Raw genomic sequence first — 13885 nt, 5'->3', positions numbered from 1 at the left:
AACATTCGAGGGTAATGCCCCCAGTACTCGAGGCTTATTGTTGGGAACCTCGGATACTATTGAATTTCTCTAAATTAGCACGAACAGTGGTTGCCTCGTTAAAAACCTCACCGGAAAAACTCATTTGGGACAACAACCGATCTACGAGAAAAAGAATGCAATGCGTGCTTTAAGATCCAAAGCTTTGTGTTGATCCTTGTCGATAGCCTGCATGTGTTAGTTGAAAAAATAGAAAGAATTGGAATAGGGTCGTACCATCATTCAGATTTTAGATATATTTAACGTGATCTTCCTCAGCATCAAGCCCCCGTTAATTTTGGCCTCGATCATTTCTCTTCTCATTTCGTGCGAAGCTTCACCCAGACCCACTGCCTCTACGGTCTCCGTTATATGGTTGATATCAATCTCTATTCGACCTCGACTTTCGATCGTTGTCCCTTTAGATCATATCCATGGTCCTGCTAGTATAAAAGGACCCCGAATGAGTCCCTAGTTGATCATCCTCGATCCTGATTTTCGACTGATATCGGTTATGTACGTCAGCCCAAGTGACAGTCGGGTACTCGATTAAACTTTGCTTCAATTGACGTGAAGCTATGGAACTCCGAGTGTTGAGACCTTGAGTGAAAGCTTGAACAACCAAGTCATCCGTAAACAGAGGCAAATCCATTCCTGAGCATCTCGTTATCTTTCTGCCTTACCTTGAAAAGGTCCGACTTCTTCATTGCAACTTTAATGGCTCCGGTGTGTGCCTTTACAAAATAATCTACAAGCATAGCAAATGAATCAATAGAATTAGGAGTAAGTTATGATACCATATTAAGGCACCCTTCGATAGAGTCTCCCTAAACTTCTTCAGCAGTACAGATTCAATTTCGTCATCATCCAAGTCATTTCCGTTGATGGCGTACGTATACGAGGTGACATGTTCATTTGGATTGGTCATCCCGTTATACTTGGGAATCTCGGGCACACGGAACTTCTTGGGGATTGGCTTCGGAGCCATACTAGGGGGAAAGGGTCTTTGCATGAACTTTTTAGAATCTAGCCCTTCCAATATTGGTGGAGCCCCTGGAATTTGATCAACTCGGGAGTTGTATGCTTTTACCCTTTTGTCATTTTCCTCAATCCTCTTCTCCTTCGATTTGATCTGTTTTGTGAGTTCTTCGAGCATCTTCATAATGGCGGCGTTAATCTCCGGTTCGTTCTTACTTGGCCTCTCCGGAACTTGTTCTTCTCTGTGAACAACTTCTATTAAGGGTTTGGGCTCGATCCTCCTTGGTGCTCGATTCTGATTTTGGAGTTGTGCTATTGCAGCTTGTTGAGTCTGCAACATTTCGAATATCATTCGAAGGCTAATACCGCTTTCTTCATCGCTCTATGTGTTCTGATCGTCTGTTCGAGCATCTCTCGGACGCTATTTTAAGGATCGACGCCCAAATTCTCATTAATGGCAATATGAGAGCTGACGTCGATTGGGTCCATAGCCGGAACTCCATCGGGGTTGACTGGGGGTAATCCATTTCTTGGGGCGACTATGTTTTCGTTCTCACCATGAAGACCAATGCCATTGTTTGTATGTGTGGGTGCTACTTGGGAGTTTGACATGTTTATTCTGAAATAAAAAACACTTACAAGAACAAGCGTAAAGCAGTGTGTGTTATGAAAATTAATACCAGGCAATCACTATTATCCTTAGCCCCACGGTAGGCGCCAAACTGTTTACCTTAAAAATTGGATAGCAATTAAACTTATAATGTGGTTTTAAGGATATGTGATTTCATCTAATACCAATTGATGAATATGAAGAATAATAATGGAAATTGATAATAAGATAAAAGCAAACCAGTGTTACAACGTAATTCAGCCCTCGAGCTTGGATGCCCTCGAACTGGTTGGTGCAAGAACAGTAAAAAATTTAACAAGCTGATGAACAAGAATATGAGCTAAATAGAAAGTGTTATATTACTTTGATACGTGAGAACAATCTATCTTACAAATGATTACAATCCTCTTTATATAGTAATTGAATCCTATTTAGGGTATAGTTTTATTTATGGAAGTAAATCCCATGATGGGCTAAATAACCGGTCCAGACTTGATACGTGCCGAGATTTCTGCCACGATCCTTGCCCGATCACGGATATCTCAGCTTTCTGTTATTCGACCCGGGAGGCTTCCTTCGATCTCGTTCGATCTCGATCTTGATCGGCCATCGATCTAGATCAGCCATCGATCCATGAGCTTACCAATCCATATTTGTACTATGATTCGATATAACCGAGGTCGAGCCTTGATCTACCATCCGATTTCGGTCAGCCATACAAAATTAGGTAAGCCCAATTTTGACCGTATACACATCTCTATGTTAATTTATATTTCACTAACCGAAACAGAAAGGGTAAATGCCAAACAAAACCAAAAAAAAAGTAATATAATAGATGACTTCTTATTTTGTAAAACGTTAAATATGAGTAGATTCGATTATCAAAATGACTAATATTTGAGTCGAAGATAGTACTTGTAAAAATAAAAAAATCAACTATCACTTTTTATAAGGTAAAAGAAACGCACATTTAGGAGAAAACACTATCATTAAATGCCTTCAATACGAAACCTCGTCATAAATAGTGGGGCTACAAAATATGCTTTATGGCTGTGGAAAACATACAAGCGAAAATTAAAATAAATACTGGAGTAGTAAAGAGCCACTTTGCAATCAATTAGCTAATTAATCCGCCGTGGCCCAAGTCATATCATTCTCAAATATCCAATGGCAGACTTCAATACGACCAGGCCCTGACCCTAATGCCACGAAAGCTCCGTGACCTGGACTCCATGCTGACGTGTCTATATGACAAATGGCAACTCCATGATTTATCTTAGCCTTTGTCTCCACGTTAAGAATGTCTGCTTCGTAGACCCTAACTTTTGGAACAGAGTGGCAGTAATACAGTAGGTAAGGGTACAGGCTCTGATGGCATGACACTGATTGTGTCACTCTTCCACCGTTGATTCCCTTGACTTTTCCGATCATGACTTTCTCTTTTGACCCGACGACATTATCGGTAGTCCGCACCACCACATTGTGGCCTAAAACTGATACGGCAAAGTCGATCATGTCCTCGACGGAGCCAACGCATCGCTTGGTCTCGCCTTGGCTCGGAGCACGCTCGCACTCTGCAAGCGCGTTGAGAATCACGCGCTCCATGGTGGAGTTCTCCTGCGCGTGGAAAATTGTCTTAAGGTCGGATAATTCCTTGGTAGAGAACGGTAATTTAGATGAAATTGTTCGGGGCAAAAATGACCTTCCGGGCATTTTGTCACGAATGTCGGGCATTTTCATAACTGTCCCTTCTTTCAACATGGATTCTCGAAAGAATTTGCCCTCTTCTACCCATTTATTTACCGATTTGCCACTGGCCTTCAAAGAACCAACCGTGGGAGCGCTTTTCTTGGTGTATCCCGCAAAATTGACACCCTTTGGAGAATACTCTTTGAACGAATTGTTGAAACCATAAATTTTGAACCCAACAGAAGGATCTTTAGCTCCTTTACCATATTCTTTGAAAGTGTCTTTTCCTTCATTAAATGATTTTCCATAATTTACAAAATTTGCCTTCCCAGAACTAGAACCCTTTGCGTAAGACGTAAACGTGTCAGTACCTGCATTGGCCGAATTCCTATAACTTGTGAAAGTGTCAACTCCAGTGTTTCCACCAGCCCCATAGTTCTTGAAATTATTGTTAGGGTTGTTGGAATTTGTAGAGTAAGCTTTGAACGAATCATTTGCGGCATTACCCGATTCCCCATATCCATTAAACGACGATCCAATAACATTGGACGTGTCACCATAGGTAGTAAACTCAGCAGGCACACCATTTCCATTTTTGGCGTAGCTAATAAATGCTTCCTTTCCAGAATTAGTATCACCTACATAGCTCGTAAATGAAAGTTTATGGTTGTTGCCATCTGAATCGTAAGAAGCGAACCGAAGATCTGGGACATTGACACGTGGCATGTAGTTCTGGAAAGTTCCTCCGCCGCCAGTAGCTCCGGCAGCGTAGGAGGTGAAATTGCCGGATGCTACATTGCCGTCCGCCGCGTAACTATTGAAGTCCTCGCGGTGGCCGGTGGAGCTCCGGCTGTATTTAGTGAAATCGCCGCTGGCGAAGTTTACGCCATCTGAATAGTTCTTGAAATTGTCTCCTCCACCTAACCTAGAGGATCCATAGTCGGCGAATTTTTTGTTATTGTAGACAGCAAAATTTGCATCTTTACCAGGGCTTGGGGCAAGGTATGGTTTTGAGTCAAAAAAACAGAATAACTTGGCGGAGGAGCAAAAAGAGGAAATGTGACCGGAGAGAGATTTTTGGGTGGCGAGACTGGTGAAAAAGGCGGCGTCGACGGCGGATAGCGGTGAGGCTTTGGAGAAAAGAAAAGAGGGTATAGGGAGTTTGTTGGAGATTTGTTTGTTCCAATATCGAACAAGTGAAGCTTTTACTGTAAATGGATTTTCTTTGGGTAATAATGAATCTTTTCTTTGTTCATTTGTTTGAGCCAATGACACCTACAACAACAAAAAATGAATAAGGACTGTAAGAGACAAACTAGTAGGTTAAATTGTAAAAGATTTAGGGATAAATTAGAAGGTGTATATAGAAGATATATGTGCTACTATACATTAATTTCAAATGAGAATATAAAAAACACAATATATGTACAAGCTAGTTAGTTACACTTACAGTGGAGGAAGAAGAAGACAAGAAGAAGAAGAAGAAGAAGAAGAGAAAAGAAATCTTGAGCTTGACACTTCTGTCCATTTCACCTTTGGCCTCTTCTATGTTTTGAGTCGTAAGGTTGTGGAGATAATGACATAAATAGAAGATCCAATGGACAATTAATTTCCCGTACTTTCCTATTTTACTGAGGTTATTTTTACCGCTGTTATTTTTTTAATTTAATTCTTTTACTTTCGGTGTAGAATATTAATTTGAGTAACTTATTTAGCAAAGAGACAAAGATTCTCATTGTCCAATTCATATATTCTTTTAACGAAAGAAAAGAAAGCAGTTCTGACTCGGATCTGAATAGCGGAAGTTAGTAAATTAAACCACAAATGAGACTGAACAACAACAACAACCCAGTATAATCCCACTTAGTGGGGTCTGGGGAGGGTAGTGTGTACGCAGACCTTACCCCTACCCTAGGGTAAAGAGACTGTTTCCAAATAGATCCCCGGCATCCTTCCCTCCAAGAACTTCCCACCTTGCTCTTGGGGAGACTCGAACTCACAACCTCTCGGTTGTAAGTGGGGTTGCTTACAAATGAGACTGAGAGAATGGCATTTTTTGCAAATAAAAGCAGATCCTTTTTTGTTCAGATATAATCCCAGCCAAATAGATATAGGCCTCGCCTCATGCCCTCATGTAAGGTATGCATTAGTTTTCATCTCTTTTTTCTTTCTGTTTTGTTTTACTGCGAACTATTTTCATCTCTTATCTTGTTGACTATTCAATTTAAAAGCGAAAGACAATTATTGGTGGTGTAGTTCGTAAGTTAGCCTAGATAGAAAAGATGCCGTTTTAAAATTCTATTTTTTATTTTTTGAAATGCTTTTTTTGTGAAAAATGAAGACAATGAGTTTTGGAATAAGGGTTATATTATTATAGGTTTATATTCGAAATGCTTTTTGTGTTTATGCACATAATTTAAACCACAAGAAATAAGTCTAATTGAACTGCAGAATTCATCCTAAATCCACCATCACTCTCCTCCATGCAGGAAAGAAAAGAAATGGGTATAGCCACCGAGACATATTCAGTGTACGAGTTCAACTGAACCCATAGATTTCGTTCGTACTTTGTATTTTTGTCCAAACAATATTAAATATATAATAAATTTTAAACTCATTAAAAGTAAATGAGATGTGATAGCGCGAATCTAAAATCATAAAGTTTTAATTATGGATCTATCTCTATATAACCATAGTACCCAAATGCTGAGAATATCATCTTGGAAAGAAGAAATAGGACTCTTTTGATAAAGCATTGTACTCCAACATCTGCTCTACCCAATACTATTCGATCTGAACTGACAACTGTGAACCTTAGAGAGGTTAATTGAAGGGTTGCCCACAGCATGCTTTCGATATATGCATTGAACATTTATCTAAGGCTAACTAAAATTAGCAACTGGGCAAGTTGGAGGATTGCTGGACCACGTTATCAAAGCATTAGTGTCATGCGCAGAAAACAAGACAAAGAGCAGGCATATAACAGTGCACTACTACTGACTACTGAGTAAGATTCCGATAGGACACGAACATCTAAGCTTTAAACAAAGAGATGCTGTACTGTAATTCAACATAGTATAAAATTGAATTTAGTAATTGAAATTAAAATATATTACTCCCTCCATAAACCTTCTTACTGTTTGGTCCGTTTCCAAAAAGAATGACCTCTTTTTAAATTTGGAAATAATTTAACTTAAACTTCTAATTCTACCCTTAATGAGAAACTTTTATAACTACAAATACTCTGACATGTTTACCACCACAAGTTTTAAAAGAATTATAGTCATACAAATATTCTGACTTGTTTAGAACCATAAATTTCAAAAGTCTTTATTTTTTTTCTTTAAACTCTGTGTCCAGTCAAATAAGTTCTATTGAGACAACCAGAGATTAGGCACATGGGAATTGTGTAATAGTTAGCTGTATAGTTTTAATTATAGTTAGGAAAGTTGTAAAGTTGGTAATGTGGGTTAGTTAGATGGTTAGTAGTGTGTTAGTTTTAAGTATAATAGGATACACTGTACAGATTTTACAATACAGTTAATGAGAATATCTAATCTAATTCACCTTCTGTCTCGTTTTTTTCTCTACTGTCATTCCTCCATTACTGATGCTTAAGACCTAGCTTACATGGCGGTCTAGCACAGATTTGATCATGGTATCAGAGCAATAAGGCCATTAATATGGACCTAAGCTCATCGATATTATCTTAGATTTCACGATCTGCTTCTAGTTCAGTAGTTTCATCTTCTCTTCTGCGAGTTTAGGGCACGAATTGAAGAAATCCAAAAATGGCGATCGTAGATGATACATTGCGAGAGAATTTAAGTCATAATCATCCTCTATTTCTACATTCAGCAGATAACCCAGGAGTTGTTCTATTCTCGCTATAATTGACAGTATCGGACAACTATTTTGTGTGGAGCAAAGCAATGGGCATTGCGATATTAGGTCGCAGCAAAATAGGATTCATTGAAGGTACCTGTAAGAAGGAAGATTATGGTACAAATTTGACAGATTTGTGGGAGAGGTGCAATGCAACAGTTCTCTCATGGATAATAAACTGTGTATCGAGTGATTTGCTTAATGGAATTGTGTATTCCTCAAATGCATGTGTTGTTTGGAAGGATATGAAGGAGAGGTTCGATAAGGCTAATGGATCTAAAATTCTTCAATTGCAAAGAGCCATAACTACTGCGAGTCAAGGAAAAGTTCAATTGCAACTTATTTCTCAAAGCTGCGTGAATTGTGGGCTGAGTTTGATTGTTTGGCACCAGCTTCTGGCTGTGATTGCCCAAAGTCAAGTGAGTATGAAGTTTTCATGCGTAGGCAGAAGTTATTGCAGTTTCTTATGGGGCTCAATGAGACATATGAACAAGCACGTGAGCAGATCATGATGATGGATCCACTTCCAACTATGAATAAGGCCTACTCTATGTTGATGGAAAGAGAGAGCCAAAGAAGCATGGCAAATGCAGTAGTTCCTGCTGAAAATGATGAGATGACAACTCTATTAACAACAAAAAGACTCAACAACCAAAAGCCTAGAAAAAATTACAATTTGTTATGTGATTACAACAAAATGAAAGGGCACGGTAGAGAAGGATGCTACAAATTGATTGGATATCCTGATGATTTCAAGTTCAAGAAGAAATTTGGAAGCAACACAGCTCATAATGCAATGACATGGGAGTTCATGCCACAAGTTGCAGGAGGAAGAGGTCAAGATACTTTCAAAGTTCCTCCAATTCCACATTTCACAGCAGAACAATACAATCAGATCATTAAGTTGATCAACAAGGAGAATATGCCAAAAGCATCAGCTAATATGGTAGGTAGTATTAGCGCTTACTTTGTTGATGGTAATGATCATGAATGGATTGTAGATTTTGGAGCTACAAATCACACGACCTCTAATTTGGAAATTTTAGAACACAAATTAGAAGTAGCTGAAATTCATACAAAGAAGGTACACTTGCCTAATGGAGAAGTATCAAATGTGACCTACATAGGATTTTGTAATATAGCAAATGCAGGGAGAATTGACAATGTATTATACTTACCTGAGTTCAAGTATAATTTGTTTTCGGTGTCTAAGATCACAAATGAGTTAAACTGTTGTGCAGCCTTTTATCCTGATTTTTATCTATTTCAGGACATTTGTAGTAGGAAGGTGAAGGTGATTGGTAAGAAGAAGGGAGGCCTCTACCTATTACCATAAACTACTACTAGAAATGATAAAGGAATAATTCAAGGTTTGGTTGTAAGGAAGGCAGACCTGGACATTGGATTCGAGCACAACAGACTTGGACATGCTTCAGCAGGAGCATTGAAACAGTTGTTTTCGTTGGTATATGATGATTGTAAAGGAAAAATAGACAATTGTAGTGTGTGTCTGTTAGCTAAGCAGTGTAGTTTGTCATTTAGCATAAGCAGTATCAGAGCTGAAGATATATTTTACTTGTTGCATGTTGATGTATGGGGACTATATGATGTGCAAACCTTTGATGGTAATAAACTAGTTTTGACAATTTTTTATGATCATTCAAGAATGACTTGGGTTTGTTTGTTGAAATTGAAAAGTGATGTGTCGGTTTTGGTAAAGCTAGTGCAGACACAGTTTAATAGACAAGTTAAAGTGATCAGGATTGACAATAAGTAAGAATTTGTGTATGAGGCATGTAGCAAACTATTTCAGTCTAATGGAATCATTCATCAAAGGACATATATCTATAAACCTTAACAAAATGGAATTGCTTAAAGAAAGCACAGACATGTGCTAGAAATAGCAAGAGCCATGAGGTTCCAAGGACATATACCCTTGAAATTTTGGGGACACTATGTGTTAGCAGCAGTATATATCATTAATAGGCTACCATCTAGTGTATTAGCAGAAAAAAGTCCTTATGAAGTGTTCATCAGAAGAAGCCAAACATTGAGCATATAAGGACTATTGGTTGTTTGTGTTTTGAAAAGAAAATAAATATACACGACAAGTTTGGAGCTAGGGCAACAACAGCAGTTCTGATAGGATATTCAGAATTTACAAAAGTTTATGTCCTGTATGATTTGTCTAAGTAATGTTTCTTCATAAATAGAGATGTTATCTTTAAAGAGTTTTTCTTTCCTTTCAAATTCAAGAAACAAGAGAAACAACCTATGTTACTAGACATGAACATTCAAAAACATGGTGCAACAATCTCTCCACCAGCCAATTCACCCATTCATTTACCAATTCTTAACACTGAGGAACAAAATGCCCTTAATGATGTTCTAGGAATAGTTGACGATGGATAAGGCATGACTCTAGCAGATCACCAACAATTCAGTCAAGATGAGACAGAACAAATGATCAATGAAGTCCCAAGCAGTGATGGAAATGGGCCTAAGAAGTCCACCAGAGACAAACAAGTGCCAGTTTGGATGACTGACTATGTGACTACAGCTACACTAGATCAGTTAGATATGCCAAATAGGCTAAACACCCCTTCTCGACCATGCGCCGAGCCTTCACGTAAGAGATACACTACGGGTAGAATGACCAGGAGTCCCTCTCCACTCTAAATGAGGCATACCCGGTAAAATTAAGGTTACAGTCTTGGCGTGACAGTCCAAGATAGCGTGGCAAGATGATAGCCAGTCCATCCCCAATATGACATCGAAATTGACCATGTCTAAAAGCAACAAATCTACACGAGTCTCAAGACCCCCAATCACCACAATAAAAGAACGATGGACTCGATCAACTACAATAGAATCACCCACCGGTATAGACACATAAACGGGAACACTCAATGAATTACTAGGTATAACCAGATACGGTGCAAAATAAGATGACACATACGAGTAATAACTGCATCTGAAGCCTCAACCTCAGGCCTGGCTGGAAGAGCATAACATCGGGGTTGGGCCCCACCACCCTAGGCTCCATCTCTGGGACAGCCTGCAGCTAGCTGGCCTCCACCTCTAGCGGCCTGAGTTCCACCTCTAAATCCTCTACCTCCACCTCTAGCACCTCTACCCCCACCCCTAGCTGGCTGGGCGGTTTGTGGAACACTTAGTGCCTGGACCATAGTTCGGGAACCCTGCTGCTGCGACTGAATACCCACCAACCTCAGACAAGTCCTCCTAATATAACCATACTCACCACACTCAAAACACCCACCTAAGTGATGTGGCTGAGGAAACTGAGATTGACTCTGGCGACCCGAATGACCACCTCGAAAACTCTGAAGCGGCGGTGCACTGATAGGAGCTGGTAGTGCACTGTAGGACTGCTGATCGGAATACCTCATTTGTGGTCCACGACTACCTGAAGCGTTGTGAGATACTTGAAGAGCTGACTGAAAGGGCCTAGAAGGATGGCCTCTACCATATGAATCCCTGCCTCCAAACTAGGCACCACTAAATCTACCTGAATGACAGGGCCTCTTATCTGACCCATTACCACCTCCCTACGACAGGACTATCTCCACTCTACGGGCCACATTAGCTGCCTCTTGAAAAGTGATCTCACTCCCAGCCTCCCTAGCCATTTGAAGGTGAATCGGCTGAATAAAACCATCAATAAACCTCATCACCCTCTCTCTCTCTCTCTCGGTGGGAAGTATAACAAGAGCATGGCGATCTAAGTCGATGAACCTGGTCGCATACTGGGTAACTGTCATGGAACCCTGCTGGAGGCGCTCAAACTGCCTCCGATAAGCCTCTCGCTGAGTAATGGGGAGAAACTTCCCCAGAAATAGCTGTGTGAACTGCTCCCAAATTAAGGATGGTGATCCGGCTGGTCTAGTTAAGCAATAATCCCTCCACCAAGTCTTGGCGGATCCAGACAGGCGAAATGTAGCAAAATCGACCCCATTGGTCTCGACAATACCCATGTTCCTGAGAACTCATGGTAGTTGTCTAGATAATCCTGGGGATACTCAATAGATGCCCGTTGAAAGTGGAAGTGAAGAGCTTGGTGAACCTATCCAGCCTCAACAAAGCATCGACTGACATAGCCGCTCCATCACCGGTCTGAGCTACCACACCCGGCTGAACTGCTCTAAATGGTTGAACCACTGGAGTCTAAATTTGAAGAGCTACTTGTTCCGGAGTGTGAGTAGCAGGGGTTTGGGCCCCTCCTCCAGTCTGAAAGACGGCTGGTGCCACAGGAAGCAAACCCGCTCGGGTGACACTCTCCATGAGGCCCACTAATCGTAAAGAGCATCCTGAAGGACTAGGATAGCAATAAACCCCTCTGGGACCTAAGTTGGGCCCATCGGAGCTGCTGGGGCCGGAACCTCATCATCAAAGTCAACCTGAGGCTCCGCTACTGGGGCTGCTGCTCGAGGCTGAGCTCTACCCCTACCTCGGCCTCGCCCTCTGCCCCTAGTGGGAGCTACTGCTGGGGGCTCGGGTTGCTGAGCGGTAGATGAGGAAGCGCGTGTTTTCTCCATCTGCTAAAGAACAAAGTAGAAGTTTAACGAGAAACAAAACCGCACGACGAGAAAGAACAAATATGAAGTTTTCCTAACTCTGCAGCCTTTGGGGGATAAATACAGACGTCTCTGTACCAATACCTCAGACTCTACTAAGCTTGTCTGTGAATTGTGAGACCTCTGTAACCTAGAGCTTTGATACCAACTTGTCACGATCCGGATTTCCCACCCTTGGGAGTCGTGATGGCGCCTACTCGTAGAAGCTAGGCAAGCCATGAACTTAGAAATCATTAACTCCTTTATTTTAAAACTTCTTACCAATTATATTAATAAGGAAATAAGCAGTTAGATAACAACGGAATATGAAATTTAGCGGAAGTCTTAAATAAATAGAAAACAAAAATGTCTCAAAGACCATCACGTGCCTCTAACCAGAACCTCGTGTCACAACATCCACGAACTACTAAGAGTACTAAATACAACTGTTTGAAAGGAATATAGCATTGTTTGTCTCGAATACATGAGATAACAGAATATGAAATAAGATAGAGGAGACGTCGGGCCTGCAAACGCCTGCAAGGCTACCTCGGTGTCTCGGTGGACTGAAGGCTAGCTCCCGAGCTACTACTGTTGACCAAAGGCTACTCCAGTATCTACACAGAGTGTAGAGTGTAGTATCAGCACAACCTAACCCCGGCAAGGTAGTGACGAGGCTAGGACCATACTCCAGATAAACCTGTGCAGTTATATAATATACAACGGAAATATAAACAGGTAATAACAGTTTAAAAGGGAGGGAGAACATGCTTCGGGGAAACATACCAATTCTATCACAAAACTTAATAAAGTATGAAAGAACACTCGATATCTACAATCAATACAATAACAATACTGTTGCGATGCGCAACCCGATCCCTTAGCATTTAACATTGTTGGGGCGTGCAACCCGATCCATATATATAACGGTTGCGGTGTGCAACCCGATCCAATATAATATCTGTTGCGGCGTGCAACCCGATCCACATGTGTAACTGTTGCGGCGTGCAACCCGATCCATTATAATATATGTTGCTGCGTGCAACCTCATCCAATTTAATATTTGTTGTGGCGTGCAACTCGATCCACATATATAAGACCTGTAACGGGCGCCGGAACCAAAATACGGGCCCGATACCATCATATTCTAATAAAATTTTATTTCAAATTTCTTTAAACAGTTTCAGAAAACAATTTTCTTTGAAAATTCATTTCTCGGGCTCGAGACCTCGGAATTCGATTCCGGGCATACGTCCAAGTCCTATATTTTTCTATGGACCCTCCGGGACCATCAAATCACGTGTCCGGATCCGTGTACCCAAAACGTTGACTGAAGTCAAATTAGCTTATTTTATAATCAAAACTTATTATTTTCATAGATTATCATATTTAAGCTTTCCGACTACGCGCCCGGACTGCGCACGCAAATCGAGGTGACTCTAAATGAGGTTTTCAAGGCCTCAAAACACGGAAGTTTCGTTTTAAAATAAGTGATGACCTTTTGGGTCATCACAAAAGGGGAATGGATCTTTACGAGCATAAAAAAGAGTCCAAGCAAGAGGTAGATGAGCCTTATATTTTAAAATTTTCAAGGTCGTCTAGGCAAGGTGACATTCCTCGGTCGAGAACCAAAAAGTGCATAAGACTTTATCTAATTTTTAGCTTGCAAGAATTTGTACCGCCCCAAGAGCATAATCATAAGCTTGAAGTAAAACTTGGGGTTCAATTTATAAGCTCGAGGTGAAGACAAAAAGTGATTCGTGTCGAGCTGCGATGTTAAATCAGGTGCTTGTTGGGAGGCAACCCATCTTTATTGCTTTCTTTTATTTGTAGTTTTTTAATTTAATTTTTTATTTTATCATTTTTTAGTGTCGTTTCTGATTTTGTAGGAGCACAGGAAGCAAAGTCATTGGAAGGAAGCAAAATCAAGCGAGATGGTTAGAACAAAGTGTGGGGTGCCCGCACAATGAACCAAGTCTGGGAGAAGTCTGAGTACCTCCATGAGCTGCTAATGCTTCGGCCTTTGGTCTATATGGGAGTTTCTTTTTATACTCTTGTATTTATGGGTGTGTATTGGGGACAATGCACAATTTTAAGTGTGGGGTGAAAAGACTGCTTGGGTGATTTTCTA

At 40.6% G+C, this 13885-nt stretch overlaps 2 protein-coding genes across 2 annotated transcripts; one reads left to right on the top strand and one right to left on the bottom strand.

Annotated features, from left to right (window-relative positions):
• Positions 1-2575: 2575 nt before the first annotated feature.
• On the bottom strand, positions 2576-4901 carry LOC107815214 (polygalacturonase 1 beta-like protein 2). The gene is made up of 2 exons (XM_016640743.2): positions 4746-4901; positions 2576-4570 (listed from the first exon to the last, which is right to left on the bottom strand). The coding sequence occupies exons 1-2, from the start codon at positions 4821-4823 to the stop codon at positions 2732-2734; spliced, it is 1917 nt and encodes a 638-aa protein (XP_016496229.2). The 5' UTR covers positions 4824-4901; the 3' UTR covers positions 2576-2731.
• A 2326-nt stretch (positions 4902-7227) lies between these two features.
• On the top strand, positions 7228-9592 carry LOC142182342 (uncharacterized). Its single transcript, XM_075256611.1, has 4 exons — positions 7228-7362; positions 7479-8481; positions 8665-8953; positions 9394-9592. Exons 1-4 carry the CDS (start codon positions 7228-7230, stop codon positions 9590-9592), a joined length of 1626 nt encoding a protein of 541 aa, XP_075112712.1.
• Positions 9593-13885: the final 4293 nt, after the last annotated feature.

Source organism: Nicotiana tabacum, chromosome 6, assembly GCF_000715075.1.
Source record: "Nicotiana tabacum cultivar K326 chromosome 6, ASM71507v2, whole genome shotgun sequence".
NCBI lineage: Eukaryota > Viridiplantae > Streptophyta > Magnoliopsida > Solanales > Solanaceae > Nicotiana > Nicotiana tabacum.
The sequence above is the reverse complement of the archived record's forward strand: the minus strand, read 5'-3'. Positions and strand labels throughout refer to the sequence as shown.

Excerpts from the sequence above, each read along its gene's own strand:
- LOC107815214 (XM_016640743.2), bottom strand. The coding sequence starts at position 4,823 with ATGGACAGAAGTGTCAAGCTCAAGATTTCTTTTCTCTTCTTCTTCTTC. Across the intron at positions 4,571-4,745 it reads TGTCTTCTTCTTCCTCCACT|GTGTCATTGGCTCAAACAAA; the intron begins GTAAGTGTAACT and ends TTGTTGTTGTAG.
- LOC142182342 (XM_075256611.1), top strand. The coding sequence starts at position 7,228 with ATGGGCATTGCGATATTAGGTCGCAGCAAAATAGGATTCATTGAAGGT. Across the intron at positions 7,363-7,478 it reads TCTCATGGATAATAAACTGT|AGCCATAACTACTGCGAGTC; the intron begins GTATCGAGTGAT and ends TCAATTGCAAAG. Across the intron at positions 8,954-9,393 it reads GTGATCAGGATTGACAATAA|AGATGTTATCTTTAAAGAGT; the intron begins GTAAGAATTTGT and ends CTTCATAAATAG.